Source organism: Piliocolobus tephrosceles, chromosome 16, assembly GCF_002776525.5.
Source record: "Piliocolobus tephrosceles isolate RC106 chromosome 16, ASM277652v3, whole genome shotgun sequence".
NCBI lineage: Eukaryota > Metazoa > Chordata > Mammalia > Primates > Cercopithecidae > Piliocolobus > Piliocolobus tephrosceles.
The window spans coordinates 50656162-50674277 of record NC_045449.1 but is presented as its reverse complement, the minus strand read 5'-3'; the positions used below and the strand labels follow the sequence as shown (position 1 = coordinate 50674277).

At 46.0% G+C, this 18116-nt stretch overlaps 1 protein-coding gene across 2 annotated transcripts in view; it reads left to right on the top strand.

Moving 5' to 3' along the window:
* The window catches only part of DNAJC7 (DnaJ heat shock protein family (Hsp40) member C7), a 42746-nt gene that overhangs the window by 24162 nt on the left and 468 nt on the right, over nucleotides 1-18116 (top strand). For both annotated transcript variants that reach the window (XM_023204107.2, XM_023204106.3), the window contains exons 6-13: nucleotides 4285-4403; nucleotides 5128-5281; nucleotides 5785-5949; nucleotides 6778-6869; nucleotides 11282-11355; nucleotides 12391-12537; nucleotides 13080-13232; nucleotides 17710-17772. In XM_023204107.2, coding sequence (XP_023059875.1) covers nucleotides 4285-4403; nucleotides 5128-5281; nucleotides 5785-5949; nucleotides 6778-6869; nucleotides 11282-11355; nucleotides 12391-12537; nucleotides 13080-13232; nucleotides 17710-17772 — 967 coding nt within the window. The remainder of the gene's footprint in view (nucleotides 1-4284; nucleotides 4404-5127; nucleotides 5282-5784; nucleotides 5950-6777; nucleotides 6870-11281; nucleotides 11356-12390; nucleotides 12538-13079; nucleotides 13233-17709; nucleotides 17773-18116) is intronic.

Here is an 18116-nt window from a genome sequence, read left to right as displayed (position 1 = left end):
TTTTTTTTTTTTTTTTTTTTTTGAGATGGAGTTTCGCTGTGTCTCCCAGGCTGGAGTGCAGTGGCGTAATCTCGGCTCACTGCAACCTCCACATCCCAAGTTCAAGTGATTCTCCTGCCTCAACCTCCTGAGTAGCTGGGATTGTAGGCATGTGCCACCATGCCCAGCTAATTTTTGTATTTTTAGTAGAGACAGGGTTTCACCATGTTGGTCAGACTGGTCTCAAACTCCTGACCTCCTGATCTGCTCGCCTCAGCTCCCAGAGTGCTGGGATTACAGGCATGAGCCACCGCGCCTGGCCCTTTTTTTTTTGAAGTGGAGAAGAGTTTTACCATGTTGGCCAGGCTGGTCTCAAACTCCTGAGCTCAACTGATCCTCTGGCCTCAGCCTCCCACAGTGCTGGATTACAGGTGTGAGCTACCACACCTGGCTCTGGATAATCCATTTTTATTTGAATAATAAGAGCTGGCTTTAACTTCTGCTTTTAAATCAGTAATAAGGAGCTGGGCAATGCCATGCCTATAGCCCAGCTACTTGGGAGGCTGAGGCAGTAGGATTGCTTGAGGCCAGGAGTTCTGGGCTATAGTGCACTATGCTGATTGGGTGTCTACACTAAGTTTGGCATAAATATGGTGACCTCCTGGGACCAGGGAACCACCAGGTTGCTTACAGAGGGGTGAGCTGCCCCAGGTTGGAAACAAAGCAAATTAGAACTCCCATACTGATCAGTAGTGGGATTGAGCCTGTGGAAAAACCCCTGCACTCCTGCCTGGGCAACATAATGAAGCCTTGTCTCTTGAAAAAAAAAGAACAAAAATGGGAGAGGCTCCTTTTACATTTTTGAATAGTGTGCTTAACCTGTCATCCCCTTCTTTTTGGCATTAGACTGTCTTTAGATGTTAGACTGTGTGGTAGTTCTTGAAAATTTACATGTCAAAGGGGTAGACATCTGAAATGTGAGAAAGGTATAAAAGTTCTAGATACCCTTCTTTCTCTCTTTTTTTTTAGATGGAGTTTCGCTTGTTTCCCAGGCTGGAGTACAGTGGCGCGATCTTGGCTCACTGCAACCTCCACCTCCCAGGTTCAAGCGATTCTCCTGCCTCGCTCTCCCGAGTAGCTGGGATTACAGGCATGTGCCACCATGCCCGGCTAATTTCGTATTTTTTTAGTAGAGATGGGGTTTCTCCATGTTGGTCAGGCTGGTCTCGTACTTCCAACCTCAGGTGATCCACCCGCCTTGGCCTCCCAAAGTGCTGGGATTACAGGCATGAGCCACTGCGCCTGGCCAAAAGTTCTAGATATCTTTCTAGACCTCACAGTTATTATACTTTATCTATATAACTCCTTTCTTCTTTAGATGGTGCTTGGATATAGTTTTCACTTGAGTTTCTGAAAGGGAGGTAGATAACCCCCAAAAAGTTAAAAAACCACTGATCAGGAGAGATTTTCTGCATCACTTAAGTTTGTGACTACTGTCCAAAGAACAAAGTTGTCACTTCATATGTGGGAATTTGCTCAGTGCTTTTTGGAACATGTGCTCAGTAAATGTTTGATAAGCAGGTACATTAAGAATCATTCACATTCACTGATAGTCTTTTATTTGGTAATGTATATATCTGATTAGCTTCTGCACAGTCCCAGCAGTAACTTATTAGCATCCCTCTTCTGTCCATTGGTTTTAATAACCACAGTTGTCTTTGTAGTGTAATTCGTAAGTTTGTTTTGTTTGGCGTGTGTGTGTTTGGAAAGCAGTTCTGCCTACTGTCACGTTTTCTGAGGTTTACATAGGCAAAAGCTTTGTCTTGAGAGGCAGTCTTTTGGGTTTCTTTTCTCTCTTGCCTACTCTGGAGCCAGAATCCTGAGTTTGTGACAGAATCCTCTGTTTGTGACATCCCAGCCCCCCCACTGTAGCTCATGGTGATGTCACAAATGAAGAATTATGATCCTGGCAGGGGAAACAGATGAACTTGGAAGAAACAAAAGATCTTCTTTGCCTGCAGCTGTCCCTAGTCATGGGGAGGTGGGGGTGGGAAGTGAGGCGCTGATGAGCCCCATGATGAGCAGGACCAGCTCTGCACAAAACGGGGTCCTTGTGAAGGCAGCAGGGTGTGGCTGCTGACATTTTGACTGACTTCTTCCTGTCCCCTCATTCCTTTTCCATCTGAGGGGGGCAGGACAGTTAGCACAACTCTACCTGTGTAATGCTTAAGTTTTCATATTGTCCTTAGAACTTTCAGGACATGTCGAGAGCGGTGGCTCATGTCTGTAATCCCAGCACTTTGGGAGGCCAAGGCGGGCGGATCACCTGAGGTCGGGAGTACGAGACCAGCCTGACCAACATGGAGAAATCCTGTCTTTACTAAAACGACAAAAAATTAGCCAGGCATGGTGGTGCATGTCTATAATCCCAGCTACTCTAGGGGCGAAGGCAGGGGAATTGCTTGAATCCGGGAGGCAGAGGTTGCAGTGAGCTGAGATCATGCCACTGCACTGCAGCCTGGGCAACAAGAACGAAACTCCATCTCGAAAAAAAAAAAAAACAACTTTCAGGACAGTAACCTGTGCCACTGAAGGAGAGGCATTCCTGTCACTGCTGTGTGACACTGCAGAAAGTCTTCTCAGTGAACAGCTGGTAAGCTGGTAGAGTTTACTGACTTGCTCATATTTTAAATTTCAGTTTTCGAATCAGTGCTATTCATGGTTCAAAAACTAGAAAGTACTGCCAGGTGCAGTGGCTCATGCCTATAATCCCAGCACTTTGGAAGGCCAAGGCAGGAGGATCACTTGAGGCCAGGAGTTTGAGACCAGCCTAGGCAACTTATTGAGACCCTGTCTCTACAGATAATTTTAAAAGTTAGCTGAGTGTGGTGACATGTGCCTGCAGTCCAAACTACTCGTGAGGCTGAGGCAGGAGAATCACTGGAGCCTGGGAGGTCAAGGCTGCAGTGAGCCATGATTGCGCCACTAATACTCCAGCCTGAACAGCAGAGCAAGACCCCATCTCAAAAACAAAAACAAACAAAAGTTAGAAAGTATGAAAAATATTCAGTGACGAGTGTCCCCTCCAACTTGTCCTCTCTTCGCCCAGTTCTCACTCCCCTAAGCTAACCACTGTTCTTATGTCTTCTATTTTCTTCTGTAGTTTTGTTGTACATATATAAAATAAAGATCCTGGATTTTCTACCTTTACTTAGCATGAAAGATGTATGCTTTTTGGCAGTTCTGCACCTTAAAAAAAAAATTACTGAATAGCTCTTGGAACTCTCCATATTAGTACATGAAGAGCTTCTTCATTTTATTTTAGAACTACATAGTATTCCATTATATTCATGTCCATGTTATCTAACCAGTCTCCTGTTGATGGAATTTGAATTTTTCTGCTTGTAAGTTTTCAGAGTTTATCTCTTCCTGATCCCCACGGCCAGATTCTTAGAGGGAATAGGTGTCCTTTAACTCCACATTTCTCCTTTGGTTCATTTATTCTTGGAGTGAATGTGATTCAGCAAGGCTCTCCCAGGAATAAATAGCAGCTAAACCAAAACTGAAAGCTCAGAGGACAAACTAGTAAAAAGATGGTTTATGAGGCTGAAAGAGTAAATTAATCCCCACCTTTTTGTGTGTGTGCGAGCTCCTTGGCTTGTGGTTTGTATAGTGGCATGTTGGGAATAGTAATCTGATGTAGCCTATTTAGAACCATTTAAAATAACTATTTTAAGGCCGGGTGTGATGGCTCACGCCTGTAATCCAAGCACTTTAGGAGGCTGAGGAGGGCAGATCACGAGGTCAGGAGATCAAGACCATCCTGGTTAACATGGTGAAACCCTGTCTTTACTAAAAATACAAAACAAAATTAGCTCGGCATGGTGGCGGGCACCTGTAGTCCCAGCTACTCGGGAGGCTGAGGCAGAATGGTGTGAACCCAGGAGGCGGAGATTGCTGTGAGCCGGGATCGCGCCACTGCACTCCAGCCTGGGCAACAGAGCGAGACTCTGTCTCCAAAAAAAAAAGTTATAATATTGCCTATTTCATAAAATTGTTGTTGTGAGGATTAAATGGGTTCATATATAAAAGCACCCAGTAAATGTTCACTGTCCTCATTATCCTCTGGAATCTTTGCAGTGCGTTTATTTAATGAATTAGGTATGTTTTTAAACTTTGATATTACTTAATAGTGAACCCAAAGACTTCTTTGAGCTTTGAGTCTGTTTCCTGTGACTAAACTGAAGTGAAGATGTTTCTGCAGTCCCTGATGAAGAGCCTTATTTGTTTTCTTCTTCCCCACAGGTTGTTTTCTGCATGGACCGTGCCCTAGAATTTGCCCCTGCCTGCCATCGCTTCAAAATCCTCAAGGCAGAATGTTTAGCAATGCTGGGTCGTTATCCAGAAGCACAGTCTGTGGCTAGGTATGCAGTCAGGCCAGTTGGGCATTAAAATGCCAGATACCATTGGTCTGATGGTGTCCGGCAGCTTCACCATATCCGGCAGGATATGGTCCCCAGAGCAGGCCAGCTACGGCTGATGAAACCCTCTTAAGACTTAAAGTCAAAGATTAGACCGGCTTTGGAAACCCATAGGGTATACAGGAGTATAGTAGTATAGCAGGTACTTGAGCTATATATGAAAGAACAGATTGTGTTATGGGAGTTTTTTGTGGTTTTTGTTTGTTTGTTTAAGGTAGTCCTTTTCCTCCTATTCCACTGGTTGGCAAACTTTCTGCAAAGGGCCAGATTTTATAGCCTTTGCAGGCCACAGGGTCTCTGTTGCAACTAACTCAACTCTGCCATTGCAGTGCAAAGACTGCCCTAGATAATAGATGAACCAATAGGTGTGGCTGTTTCAATAGAGTTTTATTTACAGAAACCAGTGGCAGAAAGGATATGGCCCTGTGAGCTGTAGTTTGCCAAACCCTGTTCTAGTTTAATGAGGATTGTAAGACACAAGATGTGTGTTAAAGATAATTACAGGTAGTTTATTTGGGGAAAGTTTGGGAACAGTTCTTGGGAATCCGTCTACCTTTGGATATTTTGAATGCTAGACACATGGTCAAGGAAAAAACTGGCCACAATGGTAGTAATGGTGGGGACATTCTAAAGCACAGCTCAATGTACCCTTTTCTGACTATTGCAGTGACATTCTACGAATGGATTCCACCAATGCAGATGCTCTGTATGTACGAGGTCTTTGCCTTTATTACGAAGATTGTATTGAGAAGGCAGTTCAGTTTTTCGTACAGGCTCTCAGGATGGCTCCTGACCACGAGAAAGCCTGCATTGCCTGCAGAGTAAGTTCTAGTCACCAGACCTAACTGGGAAAGAAAGCTTCCTTTTGGGACCTTTAAGATAGCTAGAGGGGAAGGTTTTAGAATCGCAAGGAATGTCATAGTCTTTCCTCCTGCTTTGCAAGCATGCTTGGTCTTTATTAGAAATGGTTTTAGGACTACTTTTATTTACCTAAAGGTAAATTCGATCATATAGGATCAGCTGCTTTTAATATCTAAGAAGGTTTTGTTTTGTTTTTCCCCTCAGTGAAGATAGATAGTAATACTTGCCCTGGGAAGTGGAGGCAGACCCAGTAACATAGGTCTTTTTGGTAGCTCTTGGTTTTTCCTGTCCACTCTGTAGAAAGCTCAGATGAGCAACAGATAGCCCAGATTGGGGGTTGGCGGGGCTCTGTGATGCTAAACTACCGTAAGCCAAGAACTTGAAAATAGACTCTGGCTTCTCTGTGCAAGTGGTCTGAGGCTTTGTGGATATGAACTGATCTTCCCCTTGCTTTTTTCTGTAGAATGCCAAAGCACTCAAAGCAAAGAAAGAAGATGGGAATAAAGCATTTAAGGAAGGAAATTACAAACTAGCATATGAACTGTACACAGAAGCCCTGGGGATAGACCCCAACAATATAAAAACAAATGCTAAACTCTACTGTAATCGGGGTACGGTTAATTCCAAGGTAAGCTCTTGATCTACATCTTGGGGCCTATAGATAACATTTTTAAGGGACATCAAAAGGTCTTGGGAAATCTGCCCAATGAGGGTGAGCAAGATGAAAGAGGAAAAGTTGTTATGGTTAATAGCTTGTTAGGAACTCCCTTCGAAGAGGCAAGCTTTTGTCATCTCCATGGAATTTGAGGGCATTTGGACAATTTGCAAGGATATTCTCACCTGTTCTTTAAGGTCCCTTTCCTCCAGTAAGAGAATGGCTAGGGGCTGTGGGATAATCTTAAGCAGCTACTGTTGCTTTTTTGTTGTTGTTTTGCTTATGCAAGTGATCATTTATTTTTTAGGAGTGATTTGGAGGAAGAGTGTGAGGCAAGCTTGTTGTTTTTCTCCAGTGTAACTGATGGTCACCATGCATGGTTGAAAATGGCCTGAGTGCTTTTGTGGCCCTACACAACATGAGAAACAAAAAGCAGACTCCTTGCCCTTGCAGAATTCTAGCAGTTAAAAATCAGAGTGATTTCTGATCCCTCTAGGTGGCCTCTGGAATAAAGGAGGGCAGGAACCAGCCTTGCTATGTCCATGTTTTCACTGGTCACTAACATGGTATGGTAAAGGTAGTTTATCCTTGAAGACAAATGTGCCTGTCTTGTATCATATACAAGAGAAATCAGTTTTGAAGTTGCTGTCCATAGTCCTGGTGTCAAAGAACTAAAACTTAATATGACATTTAGGGGGCCAGCATGACTGATCCTCTTAGAGTTTTGAAGCCATGCTCACAGCTTCTGAGCTCCCTCAGTCACCAAAGATGTGAAGTATGATTGCTCTCTCTCTCCTGAAGCTTAGGAAACTAGATGATGCAATAGAAGACTGCACAAATGCAGTGAAGCTTGATGACACTTACATAAAAGCCTACTTGAGAAGAGCTCAGTGGTAAGTGCCTCTGGTGGGTGGGGGGAAGTGGGAGTTGCCGCTGGCCTCAGGGGAATTGCCTTGTGGATGATGAAGCAGACCCAGAGATGTTGTGAGGTCATTTGGTCCTTCCCCCTGCCTCTAGGTGGGATTGTTCCAGCCCTAGACTATCTTTATAGACCTCCAGCGGAGGAGATTGCACAAGCTCCCTCAGTCTCCCATGCCTGTGTCTAACGCCCCTCACGGTCAGTAAGTTTCCTCTGATGCCTGACCCAAATGCCTTTTGTTAAAGTTTAAATCCATTTCCTTTGGAGATTTTATTTTGTGTTATACACTTATGCTCTAACTTGGCACAGTGCTTGACACATAGGTGCTCACTGAGTAAATGTTTTGTTGAATGAATGTATGGTGCTTGGAAGAGAAAGTAACTCTTAGAGACAGTTGAGAGTTGTATTTCATCCTGTTTGTTCTGGGTGAGGGAAGGCAGTCTTAGAGTTGGAAGAGATGTAATCCGGGTCAGCCTCCCAGGATAAAGGAACTTCCTTTCGAAATACCCTGGATGGCTACTCTCTGCTTGAATGTTTTGAGTGGAGGGCACTCTGTGTCTGCCAGGGTGGTTATAAGCCAGGATGCGCCTACCTCTAATGCTCAGATTTGCCCCAGAGTCAGGGTGCTCCCTGGAATAGTTGCTCCACTTACTCTTAGACCCGCCAGCTGATTTTCTCCAGATAGGAACAGGGCTAGGAGAAACCTTTCTGAGAAATCCACCTCTTCTGATTTCAGATGATTCTCTAGGTGGAGAAGAACTTCCCGTCTTTAAAGTTCTTTAAAGAAGATGTATTTGTTGTATACTAATCCTCCAGCACCTGCTCCACTCCTTATAAAATGTCACATCCAAAGAACAGATGCTGTCACTGACGCCTGATGAGCCAGTAGTTTAAGCTTCCTTGGCTCATCAGTGGTACAGAATATCTCATGGACTACCTCCCACTTAGTTTTCTCAAAATTATCTCAATTAAAATAGGAAAACTGCTGCTGTGTGTGATGCTTTTTTTTTTTTAAAGTGAATTTCTAAGTCAATGACTAAGTCTGTCCAACAGAAACATACATGGAATTATAACTTCTGAGACCGACTGTCAGTCATTCCATCTTTGCAAACCACTGGCACACAGAAGCAGAAGCTTTGGAAGACAAAAAGAGCACCCTTTGATTCAGCCAAAGACTGACTTTAACAGATGTAAAATGCTATATACATGAAGGTGTTTACTGCAATTTCATCTATAATAGCAAAAAAAAAAAAAAGGGCATGGGGAGAATCACCTACATGTCCAGTGGGAGGGGGGTGGCTAGATACTTGATACTGTATCGACTTAATGGAATGCTCTGTATATGGAATGCCAGGGGATGGAAGGAGAAGAGAAAAATCATTTTGTTTTGTTTTTTGGGACGGAGTCTGGCTATGTCGCTCAGACTGGAGTGCAGTGGCACCATCTTGGCTCACTGCAACCTCCACCTCCTGAGTTCAAGCGAACTTCCTGCTTCAGCCTCCAAAGTAGCTGGGATTACCGGCACATGCCACCACACCCAGCTAATTTTTGTATTTTTAGTGGAGACAGTGTTTCATCGTGTTGGCCAGGCTGTTCTCAAACTCCTGATTGCAAGTGATCTGCCTGTCTTGGCCTCCCAAAATTCTGGAATTACAGGCAGACATGAGCCACCACGCCCGGCTTTTTTTTTTTTTTTTTTTCTTTTTTTTTTTTTCAAAGCAAGCACCCAGCCAACACCATAGAAAATTCTTGATTTGCTTGGAGGATAATTGGATGGAGGATTATTTTCTTCTTTGTTTATGTGCAAGAAACAAAAATAAGGAATTGGTTTGATCAGACAACTTCTTATCTTTGTGGTAGAAACAGAACTGCCCTTCTTGGAGTGGCTCTGCCTCTGAGATCACTACAGGGGAGACAGCATGCCCTGTTCAGCTGGCTGAGTATTTGGCAACAGTCTCCTGAAGCAGCTGGAATTGACAAGAAGTACTGGAGATTAGCTCGGGCCAAATTCTTACCTCTGGCCTGACCACTGCTGCAGTCTGCCTCAACTTACCCCTAAAGTTGGGGAGATGCCACCCGCACATCTTTGCTACACATGCCATCATGAACTAGAGTTCACCCTTCCTCCCTAAAGCCCTATTTACTTTTCTACTTCAACTTTATTTTATTTTATTTTTATTTTTTTGAGACGGAGTCTGGCTCTGTCGCCCAGGCTGGAGTGCAGTGGCCGGATCTCAGCTCACTGCAAGCTCCGCCTCCCGGGTATACGCCATTCTCCTGCCTCAGCCTCCCGAGTAGCTGGGACTACAGGCACCCACCACCTCGCCCGGCTAGTTTTTTGTATTTTTTTTAGTAGAGACGGAGTTTTAACGTGTTAGCCAGGATGGTCTCGATCTCCTGACCTCGTGATCCGCCCATCTCAGCCTCCCAAAGTGCTAGGATTACAGGCTTGAGCCACCGCGCCCGGCCTCTACTTCAACTTTAAAACAAAATTAAAATGTGAGCATATCTCTGAATTTTAAAAAGCATGAAGTAAAAATGCAAATTGGTATAGTTTGTTTAATACATTACATATAGATACAGACCTAAAGAAAGTTCATCAGGGTTAAACATTTGTCACATCATTCTATACCCAGGGCTATCAGCTATCAGTTTTCCTTTTTTTTTTTTTTTTTAATTCAGGATCCAGCTCTGGCACCCAGTCTGGAGTGCAGTATCAAAGTATCAATTTTCTCTTACTTCAAATTATATTACATTTTATTCTGTAAATTGATTCTGAACTCCTAATGTAATATTTATGTCCTGTGTTTGCAGGCCATTGGTTTTTTTAAAGTCATAAATCAAAATGGTACCAGAAAATCAAATATGCCAAAGATGTTGGGCCTCTCTTTTGCCAGCCACATTGGTAGCACTCTCCTGCCCTGGCCTCCAAGCTGGTGGGGATCTGTGATATTTGTGAAAATGGGCTTGTGCCGGGCACGGTGGCTCAAGCCTGTAATCCCAGCACTTTGGGAGGCCGAGACGGGCGGATCACGAGGTCTGGAGTTCGAGACCAGCCTGGCCAACATGATGAAACCCCATGTCTACTGAAAATACAAAAAATTAGCTGGGCATGGTGGCACACGCCTGAAATCCTAGCTCTTCAGGAGGCTGAGGCAGGATAATCACTTGAACCCTGGAGGTGGAGGTTGCAGTGAGTGGAGATCGTGCCATTGCACTCCAGCCTGGGTAACAGAGCAAGACTCCGTCTGAAAAAAAGAGAGAGAAAAAGAAACTGGGCTTGGGTGGTAGCTCTTGTTCAGCAGCTAGCTGTACTGCATGATCACTTCCCCTTCCCCCGCTGACAGTGGCTGTCTCTGGAACTCCTACCGCAGCCGTTAATTGGTAGGCCAGCCTTGGTGCCAGTGATTTTATCTGGGCATGAAAAATGCCATTTGCTTCTGTGGAAGAGACACTTAAAAGATCTGGCAGTTGGCCAGGCACGGTGGCTCACATCTGTAATCCCAACACTCTGGGAGGCCGACACAGGCAGATCACAAGGTCTACTAAAAAAAATACAAAAAATTAGCCGGGCATGGTGGCGGGTGCCTGTAGTCCCAGCTTTCGGGAGGCTGAGGCAGGAGAATGGCATGAACCTGGGAGGCGGAGCTTGCAGTGAGCCGAGATCACACCACTGCACTCCAGCCTGAGTGACAGAGCAAGACTCCATCTCAACAACAATAACAAAAAAGATCTGGCAATCATCCTATCAAGCTTGATTCCTCCAATCTTGGGCCAAGGGCCCCTCCTTTCTTTTGTGCTACCGAAATAAAAGCCAACCTGTGTTTAGAATTCCCTTTTCTCTCTCGTTCACCTGCGTCTCTCATTGATTGGTCTTAGTGGAGGGATTTGCCAGCAGCCACCACGTTGAACTTGATCCTTTTAGTGACTCACTAATCCCACTTCTACTCTGGATTGTAGCTAGTCCTGCATGTTTATGGCACTCTAGGTTTCAAAGCTCTTTCATACGCATTTATTCACTTGATAATTTTTCTCTTGTGTGTTTCAACCCAAAGTAATCAAGTAGATCCCTTCACATTGCCTTTTCTAAGGCAGTCCAGTACCTCTTAGGTGGCTCTGTGTCAGAAGGAACTTTTTCCTCTTGATTACTTTCTGCTCAAAGCTGAACATCACTTTGCTGGTGGGTGCAAGTGCCATGCGGCCTCTATTTCCTCGAGGACTTGATAGCTAATTTTCTTTCACTGCTAGATTAAGGGCTCCTGTTTCAGAAGCATCTTACCAAAAGTGTGTGTCTCTTGCTTGAGCCATGCCTCTTGCCTTAGAGTGATCCTGAGAACCATTGCTGTTTATGTCTGAGTGCTATATTGCCTTGTATTTCCTTCTCAGTTACATGGACACAGAACAGTATGAAGAAGCAGTACGAGACTATGAAAAAGTGTATCAGACGGAGAAAACGAAAGGTAAGTTTAAAAGCATTCGTTTTTCAGGGAACTGTGTGGAATTCTTTGTAGGCCATAAGTCTGTACACAAGGTAGTTTAATTCAGGGATAAGGGATATACCTAGAACTTATTTGATCACCAGCCAGAAAGAAGTGAACAAAGGCTGGGCACGGTGGCTCATGCCTGTAATCCCAGCACTTTGGGAGGCTGAGGCGGGCAGATCACCTGAGATCAGGAGTTTGAGACCAGCCTGGCCAACATGGCGAAACCCCGTCTCTACTAAAAATACAAAAATCAGCAGGTATGGTGGTACACGCCTGTAATCCCAGCTACTCAGGAGGCTGGAGCACAAGAATTCTTTGAACCTGGGAGGCGGAGGTTGCAGTGAGCTAAGATTGCTTAACTATACTCCAGCCTGGGCGTCAGAGCGAGACTTCATCTCAAAAACAAAAAGAAAAAGTGAACAGAGATCCTGGGTTGAGGCATGAGGCACCTGTTTTCTGGTTCCAGATCCCTCCCTGTCATTTTCATTTCCTTTTTTGTGTGGTGAGGCTAAAGTAAGGAACCTAAGTCTAGGTAGATTTTCTTTTTTCTTTTCTTTTTTTTTTTTTTTTTTTAAGACAGAGTCCGGCTCTGTCACCCAGGCTGGAGTGCAACGGTGTGATCATAGCTAACTACTACAACCTTTGCCTCCCAGGTTCAAACAATTCTCCTGCCTCAGCCTCCCGAATAACTGGGATTACAGGCACATGGCACCACGCCTGGCTAATTTTTTTGTATTTTTAGTAGGGATGGGGTTTCACCATGTTGGACAGGCTAGTCTCAAACTCTTGACTTCGGGTGATCCGCCCGCTTGGCCTCCCAAAGTGCTGGGATTACAGGCATGAGCCACTGTGCCTGTCTGAGTAGATTTTTTTCTAATCTCCAGAAGAAAGCACTGTAAAAGTCCCTGGCATGGTTAACAAGGCCTGTAACTCCCAGGCAGCTGGGCTGAGACCTGGTGAGGGAAACACCAGAGTCAGATTTGTCCACTGATGCCAGATGTCTTCCTCTAGAACACAAACAACTCCTAAAAAATGCACAGCTGGAACTGAAGAAGAGTAAGAGGAAAGATTACTACAAGATTCTGGGAGTGGACAAGAATGCCTCTGAGGACGAGATCAAGAAAGCTTATCGGAAACGGGCCTTGATGCACCATCCAGGTAGAGTAGGTGGGGGCAGTGGGCTCAGTGGGAAGAACCTGCAGGGCAGGCCAACTGCCAGACTTGGTCCAGAGGTGACACCTTGGAGAGGTTCTTCACCTGAGAATAAGGTGTTGCAGACTCCAAATTTTGGGAAATGCCAAATTCCAAAATCAGACATAAAGTGGTTTTTCTCGGCCGGGCGCAGTGGCTCAAGCCTGTAATCCCAGCACTTCGGGAGGCCGAGACGGGCGGATCACGAGGTCAGGAGATCGAGACCATCCTGGCTAACACGGTGAAACCCCGTCTCTACTAAAAAATACAAAAAACTAGCCGGGCAAGGTGGCGGGCGCCTGTAGTCCCAGCTACTCGGGAGGCTGAGGCAGGAGAATGGCATAAACCCGGGAGGCGGAGCTTGCAGTGAGCTGAGATCCGGCCACTGTACTCCAGCCTGGGCGACAAAGCCAGACTCCATCTCAAAAAAAAAAAGTGGTTTTTCTCTTAAATTTTGTTTTCTTGAAACTTTGATTTCCTCTGAGTTGTTATTTTACTCCCCACTTTAGATCGGCATAGTGGAGCCAGTGCTGAGGTTCAGAAGGAGGAGGAGAAGAAGTTCAAGGAAGTTGGAGAGGCCTTTACTATCCTCTCTGATCCCAAGAAAAAGACTCGCTATGACAGTGGACAGGACCTAGATGAGGAGGGCATGAATATGGGTGGTGAGTTGGCTGGGGCAACCTGGGATGAATTTGACAGCTGCAGAATGTTCGAATTTTTTCCAAAGATGCTCCAGAGGGAGAGTCTGTTTGGGCCAAATCTGATCCCTGGTCCAAACAGTAATAGACATGGAGTCAAACAAATGCAGTCAAGTGTGGCAAGTTCACAGTGTGCAGTGAGCTCTGAGGAAGCGAGCGCTAGCAAGGGAAGGCTTGGAAGTGCAGAAAAGCATGGCCCCATGGCTCCTGCCTGTAATCCCAGCACTTTGGGAGGCCGAGGCGAGCAGATCACTTGAGATCAGGAGTTCAAGACCAGCCTGACCAACATGGTGAAACCCTGTCTCTACTAAAAATACAAAAATTAGGCCGGGTGTGATGGCTCATGCCTGTAATCCTACCACTTTGGGAGGCCAAAGCAGGTGGATCACCAGAGGTCAGGAGTTTGAGACCAGCCTGGCCAACATGGTGAAACTTTGTCTCTACTAAAACACAAAAATTAGCCAGGTGTGGTGGCAGGCGCTTATAATCTCAGCTACTCGGGAAGCTGAGGCATGAGAATCACTTGAACCCTGGAGGCAAAGGTTGCAGTGAGCTGAGATCGTGCCACTGTGCTCCAGCCTGAGCAACAGAGCAAGACTTTGTCTCAATTTAAAAAAATAAGAAAGAGGGGCCGGGCGCAGTGGCTCAAGCTTGTAATCCCAGCACTTTGGGAGGCTGAGACGGGCGGATCACGAGGTCAGGAGATCGAGACCATCCTGGCTAACACGGTGAAACCCCGTCTCTACTAAAAAAAATACAAAAAACTAGCCGGGCGAGGTGGCAGGAGCCTGTAGTCCCAGCTACTCGGGAGGCTGAGGCAGGAGAATGGCGTGAACCCGGGAGGCGGAGCTTGCAGTGAGCTGAGATCCGGCCACTGCATTCCAGCCTGGGCAACAGAGCGAGACTCCGTCTCAAATAAATAAATAAATAAATAAATAAAAAAAAATAAAAATAAAAAAATAAGAAAGAAAGAAAAAAGCAAAATTAGCCAGGTGTGGTGGTGCATGCCTGTAATCCCAGCTACTTGAGTCTGGGAGGTGGAGGTTGCAGTGAGCCAAGATGGCGCCACTGCATTCCAGCCTGGGCAACAGAGTGAGACTCCATCCCTCCCCCCCAAAAAAGCAAAGCATGACCCCTTTGGGGATCTGTAGGGGGTTCAGTCTAGGAAAATAAAGGGGTTGGGTGCTAGAGGCAAGTGGTGGTGGAAGGCCAGCAAGTAGCTGGATCAGAGCTCAGTGGCCATGAGGGCTATATGTGGTAAGGAAATGGGCATTTTCCTATTATCTGGAAGTTCTTCTTTACCCACTGCAAAGTGTATGCTGACATTTATGTGTGTCATACATTCCTATAAACACTCACAGATTTTAATTTCCCAAAAGACTTAGCATGATATAAAGCACAGCTATTGTCAATATTGTTGCTCACTGTGGGCTGTCAGAGATAAGAAGCCCTGACCTGTGAGCCGGGCACAGTGGCTCACGCCTGTAATCCCAGCATTTTGGGAGGCCAAGGCGGGCGGATCACCTGAGCTCAGGAGTTCGAGACCACCCTGGGCAACATATAAAATACCAAAAAAATTGTACTCTCTACTAAAATACAAAAAAATTAGCTGAGCATAGTGGCGCATGCCAGAGGTCCAAGCTACTCAGGAAACTGAAGCACAAAAATCTCTTGAGCCCGGGAGGCAGAGGTTGCAGTGAGCCGAGATTGCGCCACTGTAGTCCAGCTTGGGCTACAGAGTGAGACTCCATCTCAAAAATTAATTAATTAATTAATTCAGTCAGTCAGTCTTCACTATAAGTTGTCTGTCCAAAAATTTGCCAGGCATGGTGGCTCACGCCAGTAATCCCAGCACTTTGAAAGAACAAGGCAGGCAGATCACAAGGTCAAGAGATCGAGACCAACCTGCCCAACATGGTGAAACCCTATCTCTACTAAAAATACAAAAATTAGCTGGGCGTGGTGTCGCACGCCTGTAGTCCCAGCTACTTGGGAGGCTAAGACAGGAGAATCGCTCGAACCCGGGAGGCGGAGGCTGCAGTGAGCCGAGATTGCGCCACTGCACTCCAGCCTGGCGACAGAGCAAGACTCGTCTCAAAAAAAAAGAGGCCCTGACCTGTGAACGGTGCACAGACCCACCATCTCTTCCACTAAGAAAATCTCAGCTCACTGCAACCTCTGCCTCCCAGGTTCAAGCAGTTCTCCTGCCTCAGCCTCCTGAGTAGATGGGATTACGGACACCTACCCCCATACCTAGCTAATTTTTGCATTTTTAGTAGAGATGGGGTTTCACCATGTTGGCCAGGCTGGTCTTGAACTCCTGACCACAACTTATCTGCTGGCCTTGGCCTCCGAAAGTGCTGTGATTACAGGCATGAGCCACTGTGCCTGGCCTTCTATTGCAATTTATTTATTTGTTTATTTTTGTTTATTTTTTTTTATGTTTTTGAGACAGGGTCTCTGTCGCCCAGGCTGGAGTGCAGTGGTGCAATCTCAGCTCACGGCAATCTCCACCTCGCAGGTTCAAGAAATTCTCCTACCTCAGCCTCCTGAGTAGCTGGGATTACAGGCACCTCTCACCACACCCGGCTAATATTTATATTTTTAGTAGAGACGGGGTTTCACCACATTGGCCAGGCTGGTCTCAAACTCCTGACCTCATGTGATCCGCCCACCTTGGCCTCCCAAAGTGTTGGGATGACAGGTGTGAGCCACCGCACCCAGCCAGAATTTAAAATAACAATGATGGTACTATAGAGATAATGCTGAGTCCTCTCCAGTTCAGTGTGGGGGGATTTGTGTTTAATAAACCTAGGTTCACCATAATAAACATGTTCCTCTGCCCAGCAGTTAAGAAGAGCTATAAGCAGTCAAAAGCTAGTGAAGAGTTTTTGTTTTGTTTTGTTTTGAGACGGAGTCTCGCTCTGTTGCACGGGCTGGAGTGCAGTGGCACAATGTCTGCTCACTGCAAGCTCTGCTTCCCAGGTTCACGCCATTCTCCTGCCTCAGCCTCCTGAGTAGCTGGGACTACAGGCGCCCACCACCACGCCTGGCTAATTTTTTGGGTTTTAGTAGAGACAGGGTTTCACTTTGTTAGTCAGGATGATCTCGATCTCCTGACTTCCGTGATCCGCCCGCTTTGGACTTCCAAAGTGTTGGGATTACAGGTGTGAACCACCGCGCCCGGCCGTGAAGAGTTTTCAGTAGGGGCACTGTGGACCAGATTTTGGCTCTGGAAATATATTTGTGATAGAGGTGAGGAGGTGGTGGTTGGAGGGAGTAAGGAGGATGGAGATGGAAGGAAGACAAAAGCTAGGAAAGGATAGGAGGGCACAGTCGGGAGTTAGTGGTAGACTCAGCAGGAGCTGGTTGCTATTCAGATGTGTTGGGGAGAGTGACAGGCATAGCTGACTCTTGGGGTCATTCACTAAGCAGGGGAGGCCCAGGAAGATACACAGCTGCAAGCAGAGAAACTCACTCTGGGCACAAGGTGGCTGTGGGACCACCTGGTGGGGATCAGTCCTTCTGTGTAGCTTGGGAAGTCAGTCAGGGATGGGGCCCTCAGACATGCTGTGGCCTCGCAAAAGTGCACAGCCAGCCGGGAGTTGGATTTTCCAGTTCTGCTGCTTTCGCTGCCATGTGATCGTGGGCAACTTACTTGAACTACCTACATATGTTTTGTTGAGTATTAGTTGGGAATGATACTTACCCTGACAAATCATTACTAGGATTAACTAATGTAATGTATGCGAAGTACCCAGTACCTTGCACCTAGTAGGTGTTTTTGTTGGTTTGTTGTTGTTGTTATTGAAACAAAGTCTCGCTCTGTCACCCAGGTTGGGGTGCAGTGTTGTGATCATAGCTTACTGCAGCCTCGAACTCCTGGGCTCAAGCAATCCTCCCACCTCAAGACTCGCAAAGTGCTGGGATTATAAGTGTGAGCTACCATGCCCAGCTAATAAACCCTAGCTTTTTTTCTAGCCTAGAGTCTACAGAGTAAAAGACATGGAATCAAATACAGTAAATCCTAGATCTTGTTCTTATATTTATTTTTGGTAACATTTAAGTGACACATTTTATCCGTTTTAGTAGCAGCTCCAGCATTATAGGGAGACAGAGTATGGGGAAAGTCTTGTGTAAGTGCAAATGGCATTCCATTTGTTGAGAAAACAGCCCAGCAAAGCAAGCTGAAGCAGAGAAAGCTTTCCTTTGGGGCAGCACTTGGAAGGAGAAGGGAACATGTCCTAGGAGTGGGATCAGGTAGCATGTTTGCACGGGGTGGGGCAGGTTGGCTCACCTGCAGTCTGAAGTGTTGGGAAAGGAGGGAGTGAGACTCTCCAGGAAAGCTTTGGACGTCTGTTCTCAGTGTCATCAGTTCTCTTCAAACATTTCTAATTTTTCACCTTTTCTTCCCTTCCATGTTACTTGCCTTGCTCTACAGATTTTGATCCAAACAATATCTTCAAGGCTTTCTTCGGCGGTCCTGGCGGCTTCAGCTTTGAAGGTAGGTAGGCCTGCTGTTCCTGGGAATTCCCAGATCACAGGCCAGCACACTCACTGCCACTTAGGCAGCTCTTCGGGAGTCAGAGGGGCCATGAGAGGGGGCGGCTGAATTCTCATCTAGCATGGCATCTATCCACTCGGCTGTTGCTAAGGATGAAGACAGGAGGGCACCCCTTGCCTTGGGACCTTTAGCCACTGCATCTCTGCAGGGTCAGGGGGCATCTCTGACTGCCTGCTACTGAGGCTTCTCTGCAAGAGCAAAGGTGTTTAGAAGCTGCCCACGTATAATATGGTCACCTACTCCCTCTTGCACCCCAAAGCAGCCTGAGCTGTTTGATACCCATA